At 49.7% G+C, this 26,657-nt stretch overlaps 2 protein-coding genes across 10 annotated transcripts in view; one reads left to right on the forward strand and one right to left on the reverse strand.

Moving 5' to 3' along the window:
* GALT (galactose-1-phosphate uridylyltransferase) overlaps window positions 1-17,375 on the reverse strand; it is a 48,524-nt gene extending 31,149 nt beyond the window's left edge. For 5 of the 9 annotated variants that reach the window (XM_053292938.1, XM_053292940.1, XM_053292936.1 and 2 more), the window contains exons 1-5: window positions 17,208-17,375; window positions 12,833-13,002; window positions 8,806-8,881; window positions 7,211-7,259; window positions 5,816-5,945 (exon numbers count right to left, since the gene is read on the reverse strand). In XM_053292938.1, coding sequence (XP_053148913.1) covers window positions 5,816-5,945; window positions 7,211-7,259; window positions 8,806-8,881; window positions 12,833-13,002; window positions 17,208-17,241 — 459 coding nt within the window. In that variant the 5' untranslated portion in view covers window positions 17,242-17,375. Of the gene's footprint in view, window positions 1-5,815; window positions 5,946-7,210; window positions 7,260-8,805; window positions 8,882-12,832; window positions 13,003-13,808; window positions 13,962-17,207 lie in introns of those variants that run through there. The other 4 variants (XM_053292943.1, XM_053292942.1, XM_053292937.1 and 1 more) reach the window with 4 other exon arrangements.
* Window positions 17,376-17,383: 8 nt separating this feature from the next.
* SIGMAR1 (sigma non-opioid intracellular receptor 1) lies at window positions 17,384-26,318 on the forward strand. Its single transcript, XM_053292944.1, has 4 exons — window positions 17,384-17,785; window positions 19,933-20,133; window positions 22,966-23,058; window positions 23,141-26,318. Exons 1-4 carry the CDS (start codon window positions 17,611-17,613, stop codon window positions 23,365-23,367), a joined length of 696 nt encoding a protein of 231 aa, XP_053148919.1. The 5' UTR covers window positions 17,384-17,610; the 3' UTR covers window positions 23,368-26,318.
* Window positions 26,319-26,657: the final 339 nt, after the last annotated feature.

Raw genomic sequence — 26,657 nt, forward strand, 5'->3', positions numbered from 1 at the left:
TTTTTATTATTTTTATTTATTATTAAAACTTTTATAACACCCTTCCAAAAGGCTCAGGGCGGTTTACATTAAAACACCATTAAAATCAGTTAATAATTAAAACAAAAATTATAAAGCATAAAAACGATAATTAACAATTAAAAACATCATAAAACAACAATTAAATAAAAAGAATTTAAAAACAACTTTTAAAAAGCGGAGAAAGCCTGGTTGAAGAGATGTGTTTTCAGGTGTTTTTTGAAAATTGCCAGAGATGGGGAGGATTGTATCTCAGCAGGGAGTGCATTCCACAATCTCAGGGCAGCAGCCGAGAAGGCCCGTCTCTGTGTAGCCACCAAACGAGTTGGTGGCAACTGGAGACGGACCTCCTCAAGTGACCTCAGCGGCCGGTGGGGCTCATAGCGAAGAAGACGCTCTCTTAGATACCCGGGGCCTAAGCCATTTAGGGCTTTATAAGTTATAACTACGAGCATTTTGTATTTTGCCCGGAAACCTATTGGCAGCCAGTGTAACTCCATCAACAAAGGAGTAATGTGGTCTCTCCGAGATGACCCAGAGACCAACCTGGCTGCCGCATTCTGAACCAACTGAAGTTTCCAGACTACGTAAAAAGGCAGCCCCACGTAGAGCGCATTACAGAAGTCCAGTCTGGAGGTTACCAACAAATGTACCACTGTCTTGAGGTCACTGATCTCGAGAAACGGGCACAGCTGGCGTATCAGCCGGAGCTGATAGAAAGCACCCCTGGCCACCACCTCCACCTGAGAAACCAAGGAGAGACGTTGATCCAGAAGTACTCCCAGACTGCGAACCTGTTCCCTTTGGGGAAGTGTGACCCCGTCTAGAACAGGCAGATCAAAATCATCTCTAGAGTTCCGACCCCGCACAATAAGTACCTCCATCTTATCTGGATTCCGCTTCAGTTTATTCTCCCTCATCCAGCCCATTACCACTTCCAGGCAGGCATTTAGGGAGCATATGCCAACTCCTGAAGAAGTTGACATGGAGAAGTAGATCTGGGTGTCATCAGCATACTGGTAACACCCAGCTCCAAATCCCCTGATGATCTCTCCCAGCAGTTTCATGTAGATGTTAAAAAGCATTGGAGAAAGTATGGAGCCTTGAGGGACACCATACTTAAGCTCAGATTTTGAAGAGCAACAATCTCCAATTGACACCATCTGGAATCTGTCCGAGAGGTAGGAGTGGAACCACTGTAAAACAGTGCCTCCCACCCCCAACCCCCTCAGACGTTCCAGAAGGATACTATGGTCGATAGTATCGAAAGCCGCCAAGAGATCCAAGAGGACCAACAGAGTCACACTTCCTTTGTCAATTGCCAATTGGAGGAGATCATCCATCAGGCCGACCAAGGCAGTCTCCACCCCATAGCCGGCCCGAAAACCAGTTTGAAATGGGTCCAGATAGTCAGTTTCCTCCAAGACCGCCTGGAGCTGAGAGGCCACCACCCTCTCAATTACCTTGCCCAGCCGTGGGAGACTGGAAACAGGCTCAACTGAGAGATATAACACAGGCTTCTTTAGAAGAGGTCTAATAATTGCCTCCTTAAGACAAGGAGGCATACTGCCCTCCCTCAGAGAAGCATTTATGATTTCTACCAGGCCGCCTACAACAGCCTCCCTGCTAGACAGAACAAGCCATGTTGGACAAGGATCAAGAGGACAGGTGGTAGGCCTCACCGCTCCAAGCAGCTTGTCCACATCATCAGGAGTCACAAACTGAAATTGATCCAGTCAAATCGTATAAGAGGAGTTGTCAGACACCTCCAGTTCAGACATAAAATTAATTGTGGAGTCTCCATCTAGGTTGGCCCGAATCCGAGAGATTTTGTCTGCGAAAAATTCATTAAACACACCACAGCGGGTAACTGATGCCTCCACATTCTGGTTCAAGGGAGAGGGAGCAGATACTAGTCCCCTGACAACCCTGAACAACTCCGCCGGATGTTAACTCGCAGAGGCAATACGGGCAGAAAAGAACCGCTTCTTTGCCGCACGTATCGCCTGAGCATAGATCTTTAAATGTGCTCTATGTCGTAATCTGTCGGATTCGAGTCGAGTTTTTCTCCACTTGCGCTCCAGTCACCTACCTTGCCGCTTCAGCCCCCGTAGATCTTCCGTATACCAAGGGGCCAACTTTGAAGCAGGTCCGAGGTGACGCTTAGGAGCAATCGTGTCTACTGCCCTGGTGAGCAAGTTGTTCCAGTTCTCAACCAGTGCATCAACAGGATCACCAGCAGAGCCAACAATGAATCCCCCTCCAAGGCTTCTTGGAATCCTACCGGATCCAGTAACCTCTTCGGGTGGACCGTTCTAATAGGCCCCTCGCCCCTGCGAAAGTGGAAAGCGGTTGTAAGTCCAACCTTAACCAGATGGTGGTCCGTCCATGACAACGGGGAGATCGTAGGAGTCCCCACCCACGGAATACCACCCTGATCAGAATAAAAGACCAAATCAAGCGTGTGAACTGCAATATGCATCGATCCAGAGACCGCTTGGGATAGGCCCATAGTCGTCATGGCCGCTATGAACTCCTGAGCTGCCCCGGACAAACTGGTCCCAAAATGAACATTGAAGTCCCCCAGCACCCAAAGTCTGGGAGACTCCAACGCAAGTTCTGCGACCAAGTCCGTGAGCTCAGTAAGGGATTCCGTTGGGCAGCGGGGCGATCGGTACACCAACAGAAGTCCCAGTCTATCCCTGGTCCCCAAACTCAAGTACATGCATTTGATATCTTCCGATACCCTAACAGGGACTCTGGTAAGGGGGGTATTATAGACCACAGCCAATCCACCCCCCCGCCCACGTCCCCTCACCTGCTCCTCTACAGAATAACCTGGAGGGAGAAGCTGGGACCAGACTGGGCCACTAGGCTCCCCCAACCAAGTCTCGGTAATACACACCAGGTCGGCCCCTTCATCCATAATCAAATCATGGATGAGTTCTGATTTATTTTGGACCGACCTGGCATTGCAGAGGAGCAAGGTAAGGTTATGTGGGATGTTGGCAGTGCTCCCCGAGGTCAGAGAGCTGGCAGGACAGCCGGAAAGGGGGACAGCTATTAGATTTCTGACTACCCTTCCCCTGGAACAGCCTGCTGACCTGCCAACATTTCTTCTTCTATTCCCCACCACCACCGGAATAGCTGCCCCACATTCAACGAAGGCACTCCCTGCCTTCCCATCTCCAGACAAACCCACACACATTGCAACTTAAACCCAACCTCAGCACAACTTAAAACTGATTAAACAGAAGCCCCACTATTGAATGCCTCCCTCTATACAAATGGTTGGACAAGATGTCCCGCCCTTGCCCTCATTTCTCCCCCGAAGTGGCCCCCCCAAAGGGGCAACCCCCTTTGGTGTCGCCCCTTCTGTGGCAGGCCCGCCACCACTGGCAGTCTTCCTATATAAGATGAACAATAAGCTCAGCAGGTGGAACCAGGAAAAACTGCCCAGGCACCCTTACAGCCCCAGTCCTGCAAAGCCTCTCCGCAAGCAGTTCTGGGGGGAGGCAGATGCCAACCAGGGAGGGCAGAAGAGAAGAGGTAGCCAGGCAGGCACCCCAGTCTCACACCCTGGGGAAGAGGGCATCCTCTTCTCCCCCTCTCCAGCAGGCTTCTGAGGCTTATTACTGTGGCAGTGAAGGTACGCTAAAATATTCCATTTCCAAAGACAGATCCGTTGTGTTACTCTGTTGTAGCAACAACAACAAAGAGTCCAGCGAAACCTTAAAGACTAACACATTGGTTGTGGCATAGGCTTTCACGGGCTAGAGTCCCTGGCCTGTCAAATAATCTGCACGTTGGGGCTGGTAATAATCTGCACAAATAATAACTTCAGGCCTGTCAAATAATCTGCACGTTGGGGCTGGTATCGCACAAACACTGCTGCTCACAGCACAACCATCTTCCCACCGTCGTGTGCACTGCTGGAGCAGGAGGGCTCCTTCATGGGAAGCCCAGCCCTGTACCGCTCCAGTAATGCTTAGCGTGGTGTGCAGGGAGCACTGTAGGGGGAGTCCCTCCAGAAACTAGAGGAAAGCATCTGGAGGAACGACCCCCCACCCAGCACTCCCCATGGACACCGCCCACAGGGTCCTGTGCACCACCCTAGACATCGCCAGAGTGGTTCGCGGCTTGGCTTCCCCTAAAGGAGCCCGCCGCACCAGAAGCGCACAGTACTGCCTGGAGATGCCCACACTGTGAATGGCTGCCTCTGAGCAGTGCCGGCACAAAGGTGCAGGTTACTTCACCTCAGATCACATCACTGAAGCACAAGCCTATTGGCAGGTATAAACACACACACACACACGTGCAGCGGAAGCAATGTAAAACAGTGAGCCCAGGGAAGGCAAGAGGCCTGATCTCCGACAAGTCTATGTAAAATCAAAATGTATATATAGGAGATTAGCCAACAGTAACTGATGATAAAACTGAAAGGAGGATTCTGTTATGCTAATTACCTTTGAGATGCAATACAAATCCATTGAACTGATTCAATCCCCAAATCGGATAGGTTCCTCACAAATTGCAGCCCAACTATTTTGCCTGAGAGTCTTTCTTCTGAAGCTCCTCTGCTCAAGAATGGCAACCTCCAGGTCCACAGCACTGGGATTCCCCTGCTGCTTGCCGAATGTTGCCATTCCTGATCTCAGTGTTGCACAGAGACCGAGCTGTTTACCTGGTGTAAGCAGCAGAAGGGCATTGCTGGCAGATACTGTACTCTAATAACATGTCACAACAGAGGTTAGGAACATAGGAACAGAGGAAGCTACCATATACTGAGTCAGACCATCAGTCCATCTAGCTCAGTATTGTCTACACAGACTGGCAGCGGCTTCTCCAAGGTGGCAGGCAGGAGTCTCTCTCCGCCCGATCTTGGAGATGCTGCCAGGGAGGGAGCTCACACTTCTAGTCTCCCATTCATATGCAACCAGGGTGGACCCTGCTTAGCTAAGGGGACAAGTCATGCTTGCTACCACAAGACCAGCTCTCCTCTCAAACGATTTGGGGATTGAATCATCTCAATGGATTTGTATTACGTCTCAAAGTTAATTAATGAACCCCTGCTCGTATTATGAGAACATGATTAACAAACAAACAATCATTATGCCCATGGCACAGCTCTGGTGGATATGGGGACAGGGTTGGCAGCTGGAGTTGGTCCCTGGATTAGGCTCTCTGTTGCGGGGACTGTTCTGGTAAGTTGATTTTTCTTAATATTGGAGGGACTATCTGAGAACAAGGACAGGCCTGCCCAACATCATATCCTAAGGCAGGCCTGTTCTCAACTTTGCCCCTGACCAGCTGATTTTGGACTGCAATTCCCATAATCCCCAGCCACAGTGGCCAACAGCCAGGTATGATGGGAGTTGTAGGCCAACATCTGCAGGAGGGCCAAAGTGGAGCAAGTCTGTCCTAAGGATACCCCAAGCATGCTTCACTTTGCTTCTGAGAGAGAATCTAATGCTTTTTCCCTAGGGTGGACAGCCAGGGACATTTGTAGAGATGGAGGCACTGAATACCAGGACCAGAGGCAGCAACAAATCCCTTACAAGTGCCCGCCTTTGTTCCACACACAGCCCTGAATTGCCTCTAATTCCCCACCCATGTGCTTGGGAAAGGGAAGCGCCCACAAGCCCACCACACTCCTGCCCCACCTCCTTCCACAACTTTCACCCGTGCTGCAAATCTGTCCAAAATGGAATTATGTGCAGGTTGAAGGTTTTTCCACCAACCCACCATGCCCCAGTAAGAAGTGTCTAGGGTAGAAACAGTCCATGCAAGCACCAACCTGCACCCAGGAATACGAGGCACCCAACTCCACAGCTATATCCATCCATTTGTCGATCACAGTCCGGATCTCAGCAAGAGACATGAGGGGCAGAGTCAGGTCAGACCAGGGGTGGAAGCACATGACTTTGCTGGGAGGGAGAAAAGCCGTTGAGCAGACAGATTAGAGAATCATTCATCTGGAAGGACCATAAGGTCACCCAATACAATCCAACCCATCCCAAATCAGACTCCCGCACACCATATTGCCCCATATAAATTCTCTGGACAGTTTACAATTAAAACCCAGTCCCTACTAGGCTGGAAAAATCCAGAGCAGGCATAGACAACATATGCCAATCCTAAATGGTTTCAGACCAAAGAACTCTAGATAAGTCAAGCCAGGCAGTCAAATCCCAAGCTACAGAGGAATGCAGAGGGGGAGAAAAGGCAGGCACACAAATAGCCCCCAAGTCACTGGCCAGTCTAATCCAGGAGGAAAGGAGAAGGGGAGAGATGGAAGTCTACATCACACCCCTGGCAAGATTCACTGTCTGCATTACCAACAGGCCAAACTTCTGCAGAGTCAAGGTACTGTGGAGGACACAAGTGACCTCAGGACATTTGCGTCCTCCAAAGCAACTTCTAATCTCTGCAGAGCTCAAACTTAAGAGCCACACTGGGAAACCATGTGATTGTTGACATTTCCAGCTCCACATTCTCCTACGGCTTTTCTTCTACTGGGCAATGTCATCCCTGGCCAGAAGCCTCACTGTACAAAAAAGGGTGGGGGAAAGGAAAAGATGGACCCCAGACTTCGCAAGTAAGATAGCAGCAGGGTTCCAGTGTGCCACAGCAGCACCTAACAAATGGGGACCATCAGCCTCCCACAGAAGGGAAGAAGTGGCTGAAGGAGGCAGCAAAGGAAAGCAGAGGGGCTGTTTCACTGATCCTAATCAAAAACCTCTTGGTAAAGCACCTTGGAGCAGAACATGTGGACAAGCCAGGCAGGAGACAGGCCGAGGGAGTCCCCCGGAAGCACCGAGCGGGAAGTGCTACAGCTGTGCTGGTGGGAGCTGCAATGCAAGGCTCTCCCGCAAACAGCTCAAACACGATACAGCACCTGAGTGTAGCAAGCACTTCACTCTGGACACGTGTATGTGGCCAGTTTTAATGGCATTCACTAGCCTAACGTGGCTTACCCGTTCAACCGTGTGCAACTCAACTTTTGGAAGGGTGCCAAGAATACCTTGAGAAGCAGCCATAAGAGTCAAGCTGGCTTACGTTTTCCACAGAAGTGAAAAGCCCGGCAACTCCATAGGTCAGGGGAGGCCAACCTGAGGCTCTCCAGCTGTTGCTGGACTACCACTCCCATCACCCCCTGCTGCAATAAATTGAGAGGCAAGGCTAAATTTACCACACGCCTTGGGCAGACGCTGCACGGAACAAGGGGTGGTCACCAGCATCTGAGAAAGGAGAGGAAGCCCAGTGAGAAGAGGCAGGCAGCGATGGATGTCATCAAGGAAAGGCAGGAGTTAGCCCAGCACACCTGGAGCCTGTCCTGGCACACACACCCCAAACCCCAAACCCCACCACCACCACCACCTAACCCAGCCTGTGGCTCCCAGCAGCTCTGCCACAGTGTCCCACCCAGAGCATCCTACAGTCCACTTTGCTATCCCCAGCTCAGGAGACACTCAACTTCAAGATGCATTTGAAACACTGAGAAAGCCAAGGAAGGTTTTTTTGCAAATGATCAAGGCTGTGCAGAATTCCTATGTACTGTAGAACAGTGAAGCAAAACCATGCCTGATCCAGGGTTACACACAGCATGGATGTTGAGACAGCGGAAACACTAACTGGGCCGAGCACCGCTGCGCTAAACCCTGCCAAAGTGGTGGCTCTCTTATATTTTGCAGGGGTTGTTATGTGTAGTGAAAGCAGCTCTCTGTTCATTCCAGCACAGCATCTGTTCCAGCGGCTGCTGGCATTTCCCTTGTGTCTTTGTTTGTTTAAAGACTGTGAGTCCCTTCGGGACAAAAAAACATCTTTTCACTTCTTGTGCTATGTAACCCACTTTGAAAACTTGTTTCTTGAGAAGCAGAATATAAATATTCGAAGTAATGCCAGAGGGTATTTTTCCACACTCTCAGTTTGGTTGCAAACACTGAGTGCAGCAGACAAAGGTGATACCACATTTTCCAGGCTCAAAATGTAGCCCCCTGCAGTATTGGAGACACACAACCCAAGATAGTTTCACAGCTGCTGTATGAAAGATTCTTCGTCGTCATCAGAATAGCAGTAGTAGCTGTGACCTGTGTGCCGTGTGGGCAGAAACATGCAGGAAACCAAGTGAGATATGTGCATGGACCATGAATGTGGGTATCCATGGCCTGTACATCTGCTGCCCTTCGAAACGACTAAAGAGTCCAAGTCCCAAACACAAAAGGTAGGGGAGACGTCTATTCCACTGCCTACTGGGGCATGAAAAGAAGAGCATCCTCCTGCAGTACTTTGGCAACTGGTCACATCAGGATGGGTTTTTGAACCCAGTCCGAAAGCTACTTAAGATTAAAACGTTTCTTTCTCTTCCACCAGCCACCGCACCCCACCCCCAGTATGAAGCCTCTGTCCACCAAGCTAATTTCTGAGGACTGGGAACTTCCTTCGGCTTAGCTAACATCCTTCAGCTAAGTAACACATCTCCAACTTTCAAGAAATAAAATGCTTTTGTTCTCAGTTGCAAGTGAAATTGCATTTCCCCCCCTAGGAGTGCTCCAATACTTTTAACTCCCAAAGTTCAGCCCTGCCAAAACAAGCACCATGGCAACCCTAACTGCAAGCTGCTTGTCCTCTCAGTCCGAGATCCTAGCCTATTTCCTCAAGAAGGACAAAGCAGCAGCAGTAGCAGCCATCAGAGCAGTTTCTTAATGGGTTTGAGATGGCCAAGCCCCATTCCCTGGGTGACACAGTGAGAGTCTGAACAGAGACTGAGACTGAGTGAATTCTTACCAGGTTCTGGGGCATCCGGTTGTAGGGCAGGGAAATCGTTGTCAAAGACAAAGGTGCTCTCATATTGGGGATTCACCTGCATGAGAGAGATGTGAATTGCACTCAGGACTTCTGAGCTCCAAGACTTCCAGGCTTTGCTGGGTAAGATCTGGGACCTGACTCCAAAAGTTACCCAAGACAATGCTTTTCAACCAGCAGTACAAGAGCCACTGAGGGTTCTTCACAGCGAGGCAGGTGATACTTGCCCATGTGAATTATTCTACACGTGTGTAAAACACCACTGCTCTGTAGGAACCACCCAGCACGGCTCTGCCTAGCCGTACCAGAAGTGGAAATGGCTGAGGCAGCAGTGTGCTAGTAGCAAGATGCAGTAATACAGCAACCAGGGCTCCAGACTTCAAAAGAGGCACAGTCGGGCAAGAGGGGATGAGGAGGGAAGGCACACAGGGAGGAAGAGAACCCTTCTCCCTCACTACAGCCCTCTCCTACGCCCAGCAGCCATCCCTGGAGGCAATGGTACTCATAAACAAGAGATCAAAAAGGCTGAAAACCCCTGTTCTAGGATTGCAGTCCTCAAGGGCAGGAATCGAAATAAGAATCCCCAAGGGAACCGAAGATCAATAACCAGCTGTGAAGTCCATCAAAAACCAACATTCCTTATTGGGGTGGTGGGGGCGGTAAAAAGGTTGGACACTTCAGGTCCGACAGGGCATATTCTGCAAGAACTTGAAGATGGGTCACAGAGTGAAGGTGGAGAGGAGAACAAAAAAGAGCAGGAAGTGCTGTTCAGAGAATGACTCCCAACCACTGGAATCTCTGGGGGAAATTTTCTTTGGATCTCTGATCCTCCCGAAGACACTGCTACGAATTTTCTGCAACCATAAAGCGATGCCAAGCAATGGATAACAGGATCTCTCTGCTTGACAACACACGCAGTCCAGTCCTTCCTATGTTTGTCACAGGGACTTGTTCACCTGATCCATCAGGCCTGGAAGCACAGGACAGCCTTCTGAAAGAGGATTGTGGTCACCAACCCTGAGCCATTCTAGGAGTTCCAAACGCTCATGTGTTCAGGACAACTCGTTTGATAATATGCAAATCATTCTTAGACAATATAATCTCTAATGAGAAACAAATTTATTTATTTAATACATGTGTATGTTACCTACTACAAAAGTCTCACAGAGGTTAACAAACAAATAAAAATTTAAAACATCAAAACATATACAGAATTCAACTTTTAAAAGAACCAGTAAAAAAATCAACTAAAAGCCTGGATGCTGCACACAGGCGTCAATATTTTAAGGTCCTGGCCAGTGTTTCCTGTAACAGGGATTCCCAGATATTGTTGACTGCAACTCCCAGCATCCACAGCTGCCTTTAGCTGAGGATGATGGGAGTTGTAGTCAACAACCTCTGGGAACCCTTGTTACTGAGAACACTGGTCCCCACACCCCTAAGCTCCAGGAATGGCCAAAGGGCCAACTCTATACAACCTCCCCTCTGCTCTGCCCCCAAGATTCTGGCAGTTCTGCTGCACAAGGAGAGCGAAGGGGGAGCAAAGGGAACTTTTATGTTTGACAACACAGGCCAATGTCAGAACGCCAGCTCCCCAGGCTCACTGCCACTGTCCCCTGTATCCATCTATACTTTGTGACCCTGATTTACTCACACAACAGTCTGCCAAAGAGGGGGAGGAGGGGGGACATGCAAACGTATGCAGAATGGGTCCCAGGGTATGGTCTGAGGACATATGACACAGCCGCCTTGCTAAAGCTAAGAAGGTCTGAGTTTGGCCAGTGCCACAAATGGAGACCACCTCGCCCCCACCCCCCGCCAGACCTCAAGCTCCATCATGGAAGAGAGGAAGGATAGAAATGCAACAGAAAATAAAGTTGAAGTCCCCCTGCCAGCCCGTCAGTGGCAAGTGCCCCCTCCCTCTGGCGAGCAGGACACCCAGCCCCACACAGATCTCCACCCCAGAGGTCTCATTTGCACTGCCATTTTGGAGAAGGCAAGAAACCCTTTCTGAGCAGGAGGAAAGGGCTCCCACTGCTCCTTACCATCTCCATGTTCCAGTGCAAATGACAGGAGACCCGCTTCTCTCCGAAGCCTTCTGCATGTACCAGGAAAGGATCCGAGGGAAGAGAGAGGATTGGTGGCGAGCACCAGTAATGGATGGCTAATGAGCCAAGCCTACGTCTGTGGTAAAATACATACAGTGAGGGAAATAAGTATTTGATCCCCTGCTGATTTTGTCCGTTTGCCCTCTGACACAGAAATGACCAGGCTATAATTGGAATGGTAGGTTTATTGTAGCTGTGAGAGACAGAATAACAACAAACAAACCCTCAAAAGCCCAGTGCCCAAAAGTCAGCGATGGATTTGCATTGTAGTGAGGGAAATAAGTATTCGATCCCTTCACAAAAGATGTCTTAGTACTTGGTGGCAAAACCCTTGTTGGCAATCACAGAGGTCAGATGTTTCTTGTAGTTGGCCACCAGGTTTGCACACAACCCAGGAGGGATGTTGTCCCACTCCTCTTTGCAGATCCTCTCCAAGTCAGAAAGGTTTCAAGGCTGATGTTTGGCAACCCGAACCTTCAGCTCCCTCCACAGATTGTCTATGGGATTAAGGTCTGGAGACTGGCTGGGCCACTCCAGGACCTTCATGTGCTTCTTCTTGAGCCACTCCTTTGTTGCCTTGGCTGTGTGTTTTGGGTCATTGTCATGCTGGAATACCCATCCACGACCCATTCTCAATGCCCTGGCTGAGGGAAGCAGGTGCTCACCCAAGATCTGACGGTACATGGTCCCGTCCATCGTCTCTTCGATGCGGTGAAGGTGTCCTGTCCCCTTAGCAGAAAAACACCCCCAAAGCATAATGTGTCCACCTCCATGTTTGACGGTGGGGATGGTGTTCTTGGGCTCATAGGCAGCATTCCTCCTCCTCCACACACGGCGAGTTGAGTTGATGCCAAAGAGCTCGATTTTGATCTCATCTGACCACAACACTTTCGCCCAGTTCTCCTCTGGATCATTCAGATGTGCATTGGCAAACTGCAGACGGGCCTGTACATGTGCTGCCTTGAGCAGGGGGACCTTGCGGGCACTGCAAGATTTCAGTCCTTCACGGCGTAGTGTGTTACCAATTGTTTTCTTGGTGACTATGGTTCCAGCTGCCCTGAGATCATTGACAAGTTCCCCCCGTGTAGTTCTCGGCTGCTTTGTCACCGTTCTCATGATCATTGCAACTCCACGAGGTGAGATCTTGCATGGAGCCCCAGACCGAGGGAGATTGACAGTTGTTTTGTGTTTCTTCCATTCGCGAGTTCTCGTGCCAACTATAGTCACCTTCTCACCAAACTGCTTGGCGATAGTCTTGTAGCCCAGTCCAGCCTTGCGCAGGTCTACAACCTTGTCCCTGACATCCTTCGACAGCTCTTTGGTCTTGGGCACGGTGGTGAGTTTGGAAGCTGAGTGATTGCTTGCTTCTATGGACAGGTGTCTTTTATACAGGTACTGTAACAAGCTGGGATTAGGAGCACTCCCTTACAGAGGGTGTTCCTCATCTCAGCTCGTTACCTGCACATAGTGAAAAGACACCTGGGAGCCTGAAATCTTGCTGGTTGATAGGGGATCAAATACTTATTTCCCTCACTACAATGCAAATCCATCGCTGACTTTTGGGCACTGGGCTTTTGAGGGTTTGTTTGTTGTTATTCTGTCTCTCACAGCTACAATAAACCTACCATTCCAATTATAGCCTGGTCATTTCTGTGTCAGAGGGCAAACGGACAAAATCAGCAGGGGATCAAATACTTATTTCCCTCACTGTACCTGAGTGAGCTCTGCACTCTTCACTGACGGACAGCCCAAGTAAAGTGCAAGATTTAAGATAATAAAGTAATAGACTATGGAGAGATGCGGGGGCGGGGAGACACCTCGATCTACAGAGCACCCCACTTATGGGGAAGATCCAGAGGATGCCCAGCAGGGCCTGTCCCCATCCTCTAGGGGCACCATACCTGGCCGTTGGCTCTTTTTGCTCCAGGGCACAAGGGGTTGGCCAGATCACAGCGTGGGACGTCCTCCTGAGGGGGTCTCTCCACCTGCCCCTGCCACGGGCGCCGCATGCGATGGGCGGAGACCAGCACCCAGTCATCACGCAGCGGGTTGTAGCGGAGGTGCTGGTGCTCTGTGGCAGAGGCAAGAGGCAGAGGCTCAAGCCACCGCGAGGCTGCACAAGCGCAGTCCCACAACCACAACCACCGCTCCTCCCACCCCAGCAACAGGTTCCTCCTCCCCTACTCCTTGGCAACAGGCCATGCCCCTCCAGGGCAAGCCCCACCCTCTCCAGGGCACCATCAGAACCACTAAAGCTTCTCCTACCCCAGACTGCACAGCTTCATCCTGTCCCCCCTGTAGATGCTGGCCTGACTACTGTTGTTGCGGGTGATGGGAGTTGTAGTTCAACATCACCAGGCGGCCCAGGATTGGGAAAATTTTAATTGTGCTCAGCCCACACATCTCATCTAAAAAGACAGTGCTGATCCTGTTTTTACAACAGAGTCGGGACTAGAAAGAAAACAGGATCCAGCACTCTCTCTATCTTCTCTCTAGCCCAGGAATGCACCACTTCATCCCTCAAACAGATGCTGGACTACAACTCCCATCATCCCGAGCTACTGACCACCAGTGTTCCCCCTAACAGGGATTCCCAGATGTGGCTGACTAAAAGAGAGCCAGCGTGGTGTAGTGGTTAGAGTGCTGGACTCAGACCGGGGAGACCCGAGTTCAAATCCCCATTCAGTCATGAAACTAGGTGGGTGACTCTGGGCCAGTCACTTCTCTCTCAGCCTAACCTACTTCACAGGGTTGTTGTGAAAGAGGAACTCAAGTATGTAGTACACCGCTCTGGGCTCCTTGGAGGAAGAGCGGACTATAAATGTAAAAATAAATGATAATAATAATAATCATCATCATCCCCCAGTGAGGCACTACCTTGGCGTGGTTGTGGGGCTTGCGTGCTCTGAGGAAGGTGAGAGCTATGCCAGAGGTCCAACCATACTGGACAGGTCTCACCAGAGGAGCCAGACAAAGAGTGCCTCTCCCATCAACAATATGGTGAGACGTAACTTTAATAAATCTATACCGGATCGGTCGTCGCTTGGGTCAACAAGGACCGCGCCAGGTGCTGGAGTCCCTGGACATCTGGTGGCAAGTGGGCAACAAGACTCAGGATCTTCAGTTGAGCAACCAGGGCTGGAGACTGCAAAGTTACTGGAAGAAACGTTGCTTAACCAGAAAAAATATACGAAAAGCGCCAACAAGGAAATAATGATCTGCTATTACAAGTCTAGTCCAACTAGAAGAGGTTATTTAAAAAGAATGTACCAAATTTGGAAAGAGAAGCATCCAGACACAGAAATAACAGAACAAAGGCTAGCAGACCAGAGAAGATTCATAATAAGAAATAAAGTATTCACAGGAGTTGAGCTGGAAGAACTGCAAAGAGCAACACAGGCTCAAGACATGGAAGAAGAATTACCACCAACTGAAGAAGTTGCTCAGGCGCAGGTGGAGGAGGTGTTGGAAATAGAGGATGCCACTGTTGCTGAACTGTTTCAGAATCAAAACCAGGCAACCTCCCCTTTGCCTTCACCTCAGAAACCCGAATGCCGTTTAACAGAAAAGCAACAAGAACTAAAGCAAAAAATAACTGAGCACATGAACCAAACAACCACCAAGGTTCGACTTCCAGCTCTAAAAACAGTTGCCAAAAAACAACTTGCTCAGGCATTAAAAGATGTCAATGCTGCACTTGCAGAAATAACAACCAATAATTTGCAAGAAACAAACCAACTAATGTACAGTGCAGCAGCAATAACAACACAAGAGCTCGGATATAAGATCAGTGGACCTGTCAAAAAAGAAAGTAGTACATCACCCAAATGGAAGATTAGATTAGAAAATAAAATCTCCAGGCTTAGATCAGATGCTAGTAAATTGAAAGATATGAAAGACAAGAAGCTGAAGAATGAAAACACCAAACAGTATCTGATCCAAAAATACCACCTAGATTCAAGGAAAATTAGAGAAGTACTGGAAATAATAAAGCAGCAAATAACAGCAGTGTCAAAGAAGATTAGCAGATACGAAGCCAGAATTACACAACACAGGCAGAACCTCCAATTCCAGTTGAATCAGAGACGTTTCTACCAAAGCATAGAAGGAGAAACTGCAAGAAACATAGAAACACCAAATAAAGAAGAAACAGTGCAATTCTGGCGGAAATTATGGGACAATCCAATAGATTATAATAAAAAAGCAGGCTTGATGAAAGAAGTTGAAAAATGTAACCAAGAAATGCAAGATCTAATAATAACACCAGAATTAATAAGTGAAAGAGCAAAGAAAATTAAAAATTGGACTGCGCCAGGCGACGATGAACTGCATGGCTTTTGGCTTAAAAACCTAACAAGCCTTCATAAACAACTATCAAAACAGTTCAATCACATTTTGCAAGGAGGTGATATTGAAAAATGGCTAACAACTGGGAAAACTCATCTCATCATGAAAGACCCAGCAAAAGGTGCACTTCCAAGTAATTATAGACCGATAACCTGCCTGCCAACCATGTTCAAATTATTAACTGGAATATCAGATGAAGTGATGCAACCCTTATTAACTAACAAACAGCTTCCAGATGAACAGAAAGGAAATTGTCTGAACACCAGAGGCACAAGAGACCAGCTGCTGATTGACAAAATGATTTTAGAACATTGCAAGAGAAGAAAAACCAATCTAAGTGTTGCATGGATTGACTACAAGAAAGCCTTCGATTCATTGCCACACATGGATACTAAAATGTTTAGAAACAACTGGTGTCAGCAAAAACATTCAGATATTTATTTAAAAAGCAATGAGCATGTGGAGTACACAGTTAACAATCAATGGCGAGACACTTGGACAGGTTAGATTTAGAAGAGGCATTTTCCAAGGGGACTCACTATCCCCTCTGTTGTTTGTAATCGCCATGACCCCACTTTCACAAATACTCAACAAAACAGGCCTCAGATACCAAACATCTAAAACATCAAGTAAAATCAACCATCTGCTGTACATGGAAGATCTGAAGTTGTATGGAAAGTCCCAGTCAGAAATTGAACCACTGCTAAACACTGTCCGTATATTCAGTAGCGATACAGCAATGGAGTTTGGACTAGACAAGTGTGCTGCATTAATAATGAACAGAGGAAAAATAAGAAAAACAGAAGGAATAGAACTGCCCAATGGAAGCAACATCAAGAACCTGGAAGAGAAAGAACATTACAAATACTTGGGCATTCTCCAGGCTGATAACATCGCACACACTGAAGTTAAAAGAAAAATTGGAAGTGAATACATCAGGAGAGTTAGAAAAATCCTCAAGTCCAAACTCAATGGTGGGAACACCATACAAGCCATAAACACCTGGGCTATACCTTTTATCAGATATACTGCAGGAATAATAGACAGGACCCGGGCAGAGCTAGAGACGCTAGATTGTAAGACCAGGAAAATCATGAGCATCAATCATGCTCTGCACCCCCGCAGTGATGTCGATAGGCTCTACCTCCCTCGCAGCTCAGGTGGAAGAGGAATGCAGCAAGTCCATCAAACAGTAGAGGAGGAGAAAAGAGGCCTTGAGGAATATATCAAGGACAGTGAAGAAGATGCACTTCAAATGGTCAAGAACGAGAAACTATTCAGCACCAATGAAACAAAGCAGGCCTACAAGAAAGAACAAGACAAGAACCAAGCAGAAAAATGGAAAAAGAAGCCCCTGCATGGTCAATATTTGCACAATATAAGTGGAAAATCAGACATCACCAAGACCTGGCAATGGCTTAAGAATGGCAACTTGAAGAAAGAAACAGAGGGTTTAATACTGGCTGCACAAGAACAGGCACTAAGAACAAATGCAATAAGTCGAAAAATCCACCACAAACAGCAATTGCCGCCTTTGTCAAGAAGCAGATGAAACAGTGGACCATCTAGTCAATAACACCTGTCTGACTGTCCGTAAACAAGAAACAATAATGATAATAATATAAAAACTCCCATAATCCCCAAGCAAAGGCTATTGGAGCTGGGGATTCTGGGAGTTGTAGTAACCACATCTGGGAGTCTTCGTCAGGGGGAACACTGCGGAGGCAGCCCTGCCCTGCCCCCACAGTAGACCCCACCCCCTTCCTTGGCAACAGGTCCCACCCCTCCACAGGCCCCGCCCTTACCAGAAAGCCCCGCCCCCTTCGAGCTCCATTCCTCTCCGAGCAACCCCCCCCTCCCCGCCTCCTCTCTCCAGCCACAGCAACGAGCCCTCCCCTCCCCTCCCCGTTTCTTTCCCTCGCGCGATACCGCTCGGCTCGAACTTCGCCCCGGCGGCGGCCATTCGCTCCAACGCCCATCAACCGCTCCTTCCTGATTGACCAACACGTGACCGACACGCTCTCACGTGACGCAAGCCGCGCCCGCAGCCTCGCTCTTCAAAGGGCCCGCTGTTCCCGGCGCGCGCAGCCGCTCCGCCTCCCACCGGAAGACGGCTGCCGCGATTGGCCGAGCGCGGGAGCGGACGTGGCGTGACGCCCGGACGCGCCGCGCGGCCGTTTCCGAGGCGGGTCGCGATTGGCTGTCCGCGCCGAAGCGGAGGCGCTGCCTATTGGCTACTGGCGCTTGAGGCGCGCGCTCCGCTCTCTCTCCCTCCTCCCCGTCCTGCCGCAGGGGCTGGCTGGGATCCGTCCGGGCGGCGAGCAGCGGCGGGATGCGGGGGCTGCCGTGCGCCGGGTCGGGCTGGGCCGGACGAGGCCTGCGCGTGGGCTTGGCCGTGGCGGCGGCGGCGCTGGTGGCGCAAGTGCTGCGGAGCTGGGCTGCCTCCGAGTCGCGGCGCTTCGAGTTCGACCCCGAGGAGATCGCCCGCCTCGCCAAGCACCACGCCGGTGGGTCGGGGGTGGGGGAGCCTCCCTGTGCAGGCGCAGTCCACCTTGGCCGTGCTGCTGCTGTGCACGTGGGTCAAGGCAAGGGGCTGGAGTCTCCCTGTGCAGGCGCAGCCCACCTTGGCTGTGCTTTCGCCGGCTTTGTGCACCGTGGATCAAGGCAAGGGGTGGTAGAACCTCCCTGTACAGGTGCAGTTCACCTTGCTCTTGCTGCCGCTGCCTTTCTACAGTGTGGGTCAAGGAAGGGGGTGGAACCTCCCTGTGCAGGTGCAGTCCACCTTGGTCCTGCTGCTGCTGTTTTCTGCAACTTGGCCCTTTACAAATCTTACAAAAAATAACCTGGAGGGGTGTTGGCGGGGTACAGGAAGGTCTTAAGAATAATATGAGTCACTATTGGCAAACTTAGTGCCTTCTTTTGACCATAGCACATTTACTGACTGGCAGTTATTCCTGGGGACTTTGTGTAAATCCCCGCTGCCGCTGCCGCCAAAAAAAAAAAAAAAGACACTCTGGTAGTGCTCTCAAGAGCCACCTGGAGACGGGTGCAGATTCCTGGCAACCCCCGGCTAGTCCTGCAAGGTTGGCAGCCCTGCGTGTGCCCACTCTTGGATTGTGCCTTTGGTGCCAGCTACATAGGGAGCAGCACCCCAAGACACCAAAGGAGGTGAAAATGGGGGTTCTCTCTTCTGGGGTATCTTTCTGCACCATGAATTGGCAGGGGACAACGGAGGAGGAGAAGGCATGGCTGGGAGTACACACGAGTACTGCTGTGCCTATGTTGGACATGTTTTCTAAATCATCTGCATGTGGATTCGTACAGGCATACACTGTACAGCAGGGCTGCTCAACTTTGGGCCCCCAGCTGTTTTTGGACTGAAACACCAATAATCCCTAGCCACAGTGGCCAGTAGTTGGGGATTATGGGAGTTGCAGTCCCAACATTTGCAGGAGGGCCAAAGTTGTGCAGCCCTGGTGCATGCATTCCAACAGTTCATTGCACATGCGTGTTGCATGAATAACTGTACATGTGTGTGTTTTAAAAGTGGACTAGGTACAGGTGTACACTCAAATGCAGTGTGCAGATAGGAGGCGTACTACTACTACTACTATTATTATTATTTATACCCCGCTCCTCCAGTGCACTGCTGCCCAGGGCGGCTCACAACAATAAGATAGACACAGATCTACTATGTGTGTTGAACCTGATGTCTGAGTAACTGTACATGTATACAGATCTGTTTGTGCATACATTGTACATAGTATGTGTTTTTAACATAATGTGTGGAAATGGCTACTTACTCAAGGCACCACACTGCTAATAATAACCTTGAGAATGAGTCCACCACATCACTGCCATATCTGTGGAGGATGGTGGTTAATAAAGTGTACGTGTGCATGCACACCAATATGCATCGTCCATGTGCACAGCACTTTACACAGTCTTGGCCCATACGGCTGCCAAAGGTTAGCTGCCTGAGTATCAAACGTCACATGCTATGCAAATCATTGATAATTTGCAGTGATAAGCATGGAGCATCCACACTTGGAAGCCGTGTACCTTGGTTTACCTGACGCTGGGACAAAGGGAACAGGAATCTTAATCAAGCCCTGCTTGTGGGCATTTGGGTTTTGTAGGCTAGTTGGCACTCAGTGCCACCAATGAGGTAATCTGGGCAGGGTAAATAGGTTTGTTGCAAAAAAGAAAGGAGTGATGGGGCTGTAGCTCCTTGGAAAAGCCCTCGCTTGGTCCCAGGTTCAGTCCCTGGCAGTATCTCCAGGTAGGGCTGGGAGAGACTCCTGCCTGAAACCTTGGAGAGCTGCTGCCAGTCAGTGTAAGCCATACAGAGTTAGATGGGCCATTGAGGCAGCTTCTGATGTTCCTAACGGCTGTGTTGATCTAAAGTGATCTTTGGCCTTGCCAAGCAAGGCCGCTTTTATGAGGTCTAATGATTAGACTGGATACTACATTTAAAGCAATATGTCTGACAGCCTTTCTGCTTTATGAGTGAGACTTTGCTATATAAAGTCTGCTTTTAGATCAAGTTGTGGTGTCTCCGTTTTCCGGGAAATCTTCCTCACTTTCTGTCCAAGAGAAACAGAAGGCCCTGTCGCCAAGGCTCAGTGGTGGTCCTCCGTGTTTCCTCCCACAGGTCTCGACCATGAGCTGGCCTTCTCCAAGATCATAGTGGAGTTGCGCAAGAAGCACCCGGGGCACATCCTGCCTGACGAGGACTTGCAGTGGGTGTTTGTCAATGCTGGAGGCTGGATGGGTTCCATGTGCCTCCTCCATGCTTCTCTCTCAGAGTATGTGCTACTCTTCGGCACAGCCATTGACAGTGGGGGGCACTCAGGTAAGCTGGATCAAACCAGGCAGGGAGCTGGCACAAGGCTGGGGGTGCAGAGTGGGGAGAGGTTTCTCTTTGAGGGACACCGAAAGGCGAGAACAGACGCCTGTTCTCTCAGCTTAGCGGAGGTCCACTCTTTCGGCGGTGGTGGTGGTGCTGGTTCACATGCTTACAAAGTGGCTATTGGCAAGTTGCTGACAGATATAAGTGGCCCACATCCTGGAGTGCTGGATAGAGGTTTGTAGGACTGTGCAGGTTGGGAAATCGGTTTTCCAATATCAGAAATCCAGCCCTCACCATGAGGAGGCAGCAGACCACACGGGCAGTTGCCTTTGGTCGTGTGGTGGTTGCCCTTTAACTGCAACACCAGAAACGAATTTCTGGTTATTTTAAAATTGTTTTTAAGTTTTTGTATATGTTTTTAACTGGTTTATATTATTGTAAATGGCCCAGAGACGAAAGTTTGGGGCGGTTTACAAATTTGATAAATAAATAATAATAATAATAATAAATAAATAACTCCAGCGCTGGCAAGGGCAGCTGGACTGATTCTCAGGAGCTTTGGGTCACGCAGGGCAGTGTTTGGGAAGAAGCAGGGCTTCTGCAACTCCCAGGTGCCCGTGCATCCCAGGCTGCCCTGCATCACTCCCCGTCCACTCTCAGGAATCGCTGCAGCCACCCCTGTGGGCCTCCACATATAAGCCCTATATGTGGCATTATTTCAAGAGAGAGGCAGGCGGGGCTGTGAGGGGCGGGGCAGCAAGGGAAAGATTCTCTCTGTCTAGACACAAGTTTAGATAGCTGCCTTGCCCCCCCCCCCTTTGTTTGCTTGGAGGAAGTCACAAAAAATGGTGTGGCTAGTTCCAGGTTTGTATTGCCCAGATAAATAAAGTGGCTCCTTTGCCTCCAATAAGCCACCAAATGGAGCAGCGGGGAAATGACTTGACTAGCAAGCCAGAAGCTGCCAGTTCAAATCCCCGCTGGTATCTTCCCCAATCTATGGGAAACACCTATATCGGGTAGCAGCGATATAGGAAGATGCTGAAAGGCATCCTCTCATATTGCGTGGGAGATGGCAATGGCAAACCCCTCCTGTATCCTACCACAGACAACCGCAGGGCTCTGTGGGCAAAAGGAGTCCACACCGACTCAATGGCACATTTTACAGGTGAAACTCAGAAAATTAGAATATCGTGCAAAAGTCCATTAATTTCAGTAATGCAAATTAAAAGGTGAAACTGATATATGAGACAGACGCATTACATGCAAAGCGAGATAAGTCAAGCCTTAATTTGTTATAATTGTGATGATCATGGCGTACAGGTCATGAAAACCCCAAATCCACAATCTCAGAAAATTAGAATATTACATGGAACCAAGAAGACAAGGATTGAAGAATAGAACAATATCGGACCTCTGAAAAGTATAAGCATGCATATGTATTCAGTACTTGGTTTGGGCCCCTTTTGCAGCAATTACTGCCTCAATGCGGCGAGGCATGGATGCTATCAGCCTGTGGCACTGATGAGGTGTTATGGAAGACCAGGATGCTTCATTAGCAGCCTTCAGCTCTTCTGCATTGTTTGGTCTCATGTCTCTCATCCTTCTCTTGGCAATGCCCCATAGATTCTCTATGGGGTCAGGTCAGGCGAGTTTGCTGGCCAGTCAAGCACAGTACACTGTATACTTTTCAGAGGTCCGATATTGTTCTATTCTTCAATCCTTGTCTTCTTGGTTCCATGTAATATTCTAATTTTCTGAGATTGTGGCTTTGGGGTTTTCATGAGCTGTACGCCATGATCATCACAATTATAACAAATTAAGGCTTGACTTATCTCGCTTTGCATGTAATGTGTCTGTCTCATATATCAGTTTCACCTTTTAATTTGCATTACTGAAATTAATGGACTTTTGCACGATATTCTAATTTTCCGAGTTTCACCTGTACCTTTACTTTGCCTCGTATGCAAGAAAATCTGCAGTGATTATCTGAATTCAGTATCTGTTGACAATTATTAGTGTGTGTATATGTTGACAGTTGCCTTTAATCATTTCTCTTTAACGAGTTAACAATCCACCGATTGTTTTTTCGAGTTGAACAGGCAACTGTATAAGAAGGGCAGTTTCTTAAGCATGCGACTATATGCTCTTCTACCTCTTTCCCACCCCTCCAGGTAGCTTCGGACTGGGTATCAAAATATCACCTTTGATTATTTCTGCATAATGGCCCAACACTTTTGGATGATAACAAATTGTGAATTTGTTTGACTGCAGTACAGTCTCGTGGCCACCATTTTGCCTGGTTGGGTTAAATGGCTGATGGGGCTTACAGTGGACCCACCTGCTCCTTATTCATGATGGCACGATATATAAAGGAGCTGGCTGCTGAGGGGCTTTGGTCCCTTGGCCACGCTTCCATTCCAGCCCAGTGCAGCCTCTTGTCCTCTCGAGTGCAGCTTGTACAGAAGGTCTTGTGTGAGCAAGAAACACCCCCAGTCTCCGTCTCTCCCCTCCTCACCTTGTCCTACTGACAGGCACCAAGGGGCCTTGGGAGTCAGCTCAGGCTGGATGTTGGATGCTGCTTGGCCATCACATTGTGGTTGCAGCCACTTCTTGGAAGCAGTCGGATCTCTGCTACTTCCCTGCATTGGTTCCTAAATCTGCTCTTGACTTCTAAGTTGTTTAAGTTGTTCTAAGTTTTGTGTACGTTTTAAACTTGTTTTATGTTATTGTTAACCACCCAGAGACGAAAGTTTGGGGCGGTGTACAAATTAGATAGATAAATGTAAAAGAAAGAAATGCTCCTGCCATCTTGACCCGACCTCCTCCTCCTCCTAGGTCGATACTGGGCCGATATTTACGACACGGTCATCTCCGGGACCTTCCGGCAGTGGAAGGAAGGGATGACCAAAAGTGAGATCTACTACCCAGGTGAGTGGCGGGGCTGGGTCTCTGGAGGAGGGCGAAGGGGCCAGGGGAGAGACTGAGTGCCGTCTGCCTCTCTGTGCTGCAGGAGACACCATCGTCCACCGCTCTGGAGAGGCCACCTCTGTGCAGTGGAGTGCCGGCACATGGATGGTGGAGTATGGCCGAGGCTTCATCCCCTCCACGCTCACCTTTGCCCTCGCCGACACGGTCTTCAGCACTCAGGACTTCCTCACCCTCTTCTACACGGTGCGCGTTTACGCCAAGGGGCTGCTCCTGGAGGCCAGCGCCTACTTCAGTGACCCGGGTCCCTGAGCGCTTGCTCCTCGGCCCCCCGCCTGCCCGCCCACCCACCTTGGAATGGAAAGAGCTCCTCTCGCCCTGCCTCCCTCTGGCTGCATTTTGTATTAGCCTGGTGCGAATCGGGTACTTGCACCTACCCCCCCACACACACACACACACAACGCTGGGAGCGCTGTACATCTTTTGACAAAGAGGGATCCGACAGCTGTATTATATATTCTTAGGCTGCTGTTTATTAATACCTGAGTGTTTCATGTATTTCTGTAAACAGGCCCACTGTCTCCTTGCCATGCTCCTCAAGGTGCCTGCTGGATGCCCTCTGGAAATGTAGGGACTGAGCATTTGGGGTGTCCTAGAGCCCCGTGGGCGGGGGGGGGGAGTGCGTTCACACATTCTGGGTAGGATAGAATCGCCTCAGCTGCAGCCCCCACCCCTCCACCCCTCCCCAGGCTCGGTGGCCGCACAACTTCTGTTCTTTAAAGTGGGGTTATGCTTGACCGCCACGGAAGTTAGTGGGAGTTGTGCAGCCACAGCCTGTGGGGGACTGAGCCCTTAAAGTCTGTTTGCACTACTGTATAACGCAGACAATAAAGACTTCTTGCTAAATTAGCCCACCCCTGTTCAAACCCAGCTTAGTTTCTGAGTGTGGACCAGGGTCCCCTTATTGCAGGCAAGGAGTGGGTGAGCATTGCCTCAGTCTTGGCTGCAGAAACCAACTCCTGCAATACCTTGTGCAGGAAGGACCGGTCGGACCTCCTGGCTGCGCATTGTGGGCCGGGCCCTAGTTGAGTTCTAATCCGCAGGGCTGGCTTGTATTGTCGGCTACGCCTTGGAAAGATCCCTTCTCTTCAGAGGTGAGTAATGGGCAAGCCTGTCCGGCTGCCTCGGTGGAAACCATTCGTATGACTTGCAGCCCTGCTCCCGCACAGACTTGGAAAATGCTCTTGCAGCAAAGCTCTTTTGTTCTGCAGCGGCTGTGGGCCAGCTAGCTCTTGGTCTGTGTCCTTCACCTGTTTTTCCTGTGTGGCTGAATGAGTGCCTGCCGGGCCAGCAGCTGGGAGAGTCCCCTTCTGCCCCTCTGCTGAAGTGGGTTGCACGTTCTCAGAGGGCCTCATCCAGTGCGATCCTGCACTATGGAGAGCCGCTATCCATTGCCTTAACCTAGAGCCTTACTCTGGCGGCCTCTTCGGCTATGCACGCATCTCTCTCTCTCTTTCTCTCTCTGTATTCCTGCTGGTGTTGATGTATCTGGCAGGGGGCCATTGCTCCCAGGGACGTGTTTTCTTGGCTCAGCCCAGGGACAAGAGCGTTGGCTGCTCAGCTCGGCTGGAGCCTGCTCTGCCTGGAAACGACCTTTCCTTTCTTTTCTTGCACAGTTCCTAAGGACCTAAGAGAACTTGTGCCTCTGCTGCTGTTCTAGACGCCTAATGGCAATGTTGTCTAATGACTGGTTTGGGGGGAGAAACCCTTCTCACCCTAAATGGAATATTATTTGGTGACTGGGCACCCCAAAATACTTGACTGCAGAAATTCTGTCTGCCAGCACTCATTCTTTGCAAGCATCTGAAACTGGCCTCAAACCTCCTCCCTGCAGATAATTTCTAGTGTTGGTCAGCAGTTGCTGGGGCTTCTGCTTCCTTTGCCCTTATTGGAACCAGACAGGCTCCTTCTCCCCACCCCATCCTTACCCTCTTCATCCGTGCTGGCTCTTGTGCTTTACTTCCTGGGTACAATTCCCCCAAGTGCAGGTGGAAACCTGTCTTGGCTGCAGGGGGGCTAGTGCTGGATAGATTTCGGTCTCAGCAATACAGTCGCCCTGTCCAGCAGGGAACAGAGGAGGCCTGTTGCTGGAGCAGGAGTATTCCAGTTGGCAGCTGCCTCGGCATCCGACTACCTTCTCTCCCTCCCACCAGCAACAACACACTTGCCAGTCAAGCAGACCGTACAGTCCAAGCAGCTTCCAGACGGTGGGTGGGGATTAGGTGCAGTTGAGTCACCCAGCTTGTGGGAGGGGCCACGTTCCTGAGGAGGCTCAGTTTGGAAGCAGCTCCTAAGAAGACAAGGCTCACACCAAGGGAGCTTTGGTCCCCTGAGCTTTGCAGACAGAAGTTTATGTCGTGATTGTGAAAATGTCAACTCCATGCATAGCAGCTGTGAAAAAGACAAATTCCTTGTTAGGGATCATTAGGAAGGGGATTGAAAATAAAAATATCATGCCCTTATACAGATCTATGGTGCTGCCACATTTGGAGTACTGCGTACAGTTCCTGCATTGTAGAAGTGGAAAAGGTACAGAAGAGGGTAACCAAGATGATACGGGGCCTGGAGCACCTTTCTTATGAGGCAAGGCCACAACACCTGGGGCTATTTAGTTTAGGGGGGGAGATCTCCGCGAGGAGACATGATAGAGGTCTATAAAATCATGCATGGTGTGGAGAGAGTAGATAGAGAGAAATTCTTCTCCCTCTCACGTAACACTAGAACCAGGGGTCATCCCATGAAATTGATTGCCAGGAAATCTAGGACCAACAAACGGAGGTACTTTTTCACACAACGCATCATCCACTTGTGGAACTCTCTGCCACAAGATATGGTGACAGCCCACAACCTGGATGGCTCGAAGAGGGGTTTGGATAACTGACCAATAGTGCAGTGATGGCTTGCAGAGAGATGCTCCATTGGTAGCCTGCCTCTGCCGCAGCTTCTGTTAGTCCCCCTTGTTTGATCAATCCCACGGACTCGCATTAGCCCCAGCGGTGGGTAGCAAAGAATTTGTGGTCTCTGCAGGGCAGCAGCCTCATCACCATCAGCCAAACATGTAGCATGCGTCTGGTTTCTGTCTCAGCACTGTGCATCTGATCTTGGTCTCCTGTTTGCCAGCCAGTCTGTTCAGAATGAATCCCGTGTGTTTGACTGTTTATACTTGACAGAAGGAGAATATAATGAATCGCCATTAAACTTGTCTTCTGTGTGTTGGCTCATTCTTTGTTATAGGCAGCTGTTGCCAATTGGAGATCTTCATCTTCTCACAGGAAGAGCAATTTGCCATAGAGCCACTGGGAAGTGGCTCCGTTTGGGTTTTTCTCTGCTTTGGCAGATGTTCAGGATCATTTGGCATGCTTAGCACCACCATACGACACTCAGGAAGCTGCCAGATACTGAGTCTAGCCTTTGGTCCATCTAGCTCAGTATTGTCTTCACAGACTGGCAGCGGCTTCTCCAAGGTTGCAGGCAGGAGTCTCTCTCAGCCCTATCTTGGAGATGCTGCCAGGGAGGGAACTTGGAACCTTCTGCTCTTCCCA

The sequence above is a fragment of the Hemicordylus capensis genome, chromosome 2 (genome assembly GCF_027244095.1).
Source record: "Hemicordylus capensis ecotype Gifberg chromosome 2, rHemCap1.1.pri, whole genome shotgun sequence".
Taxonomy (NCBI): Eukaryota; Metazoa; Chordata; class Lepidosauria; order Squamata; family Cordylidae; genus Hemicordylus; species Hemicordylus capensis.

What these genes read in the sequence shown, in the direction of transcription:
- SIGMAR1 (XM_053292944.1), top strand. Translation starts at nt 17,611, where the DNA reads ATGCGGGGGCTGCCGTGCGCCGGGTCGGGCTGGGCCGGACGAGGCCTG. An exon ending in CCTCGCCAAGCACCACGCCG is followed by an intron (nt 17,786 to 19,932) that starts GTGGGTCGGGGG and finishes TTCCTCCCACAG; the next exon opens with GTCTCGACCATGAGCTGGCC. An exon ending in AAGTGAGATCTACTACCCAG is followed by an intron (nt 23,059 to 23,140) that starts GTGAGTGGCGGG and finishes TCTGTGCTGCAG; the next exon opens with GAGACACCATCGTCCACCGC.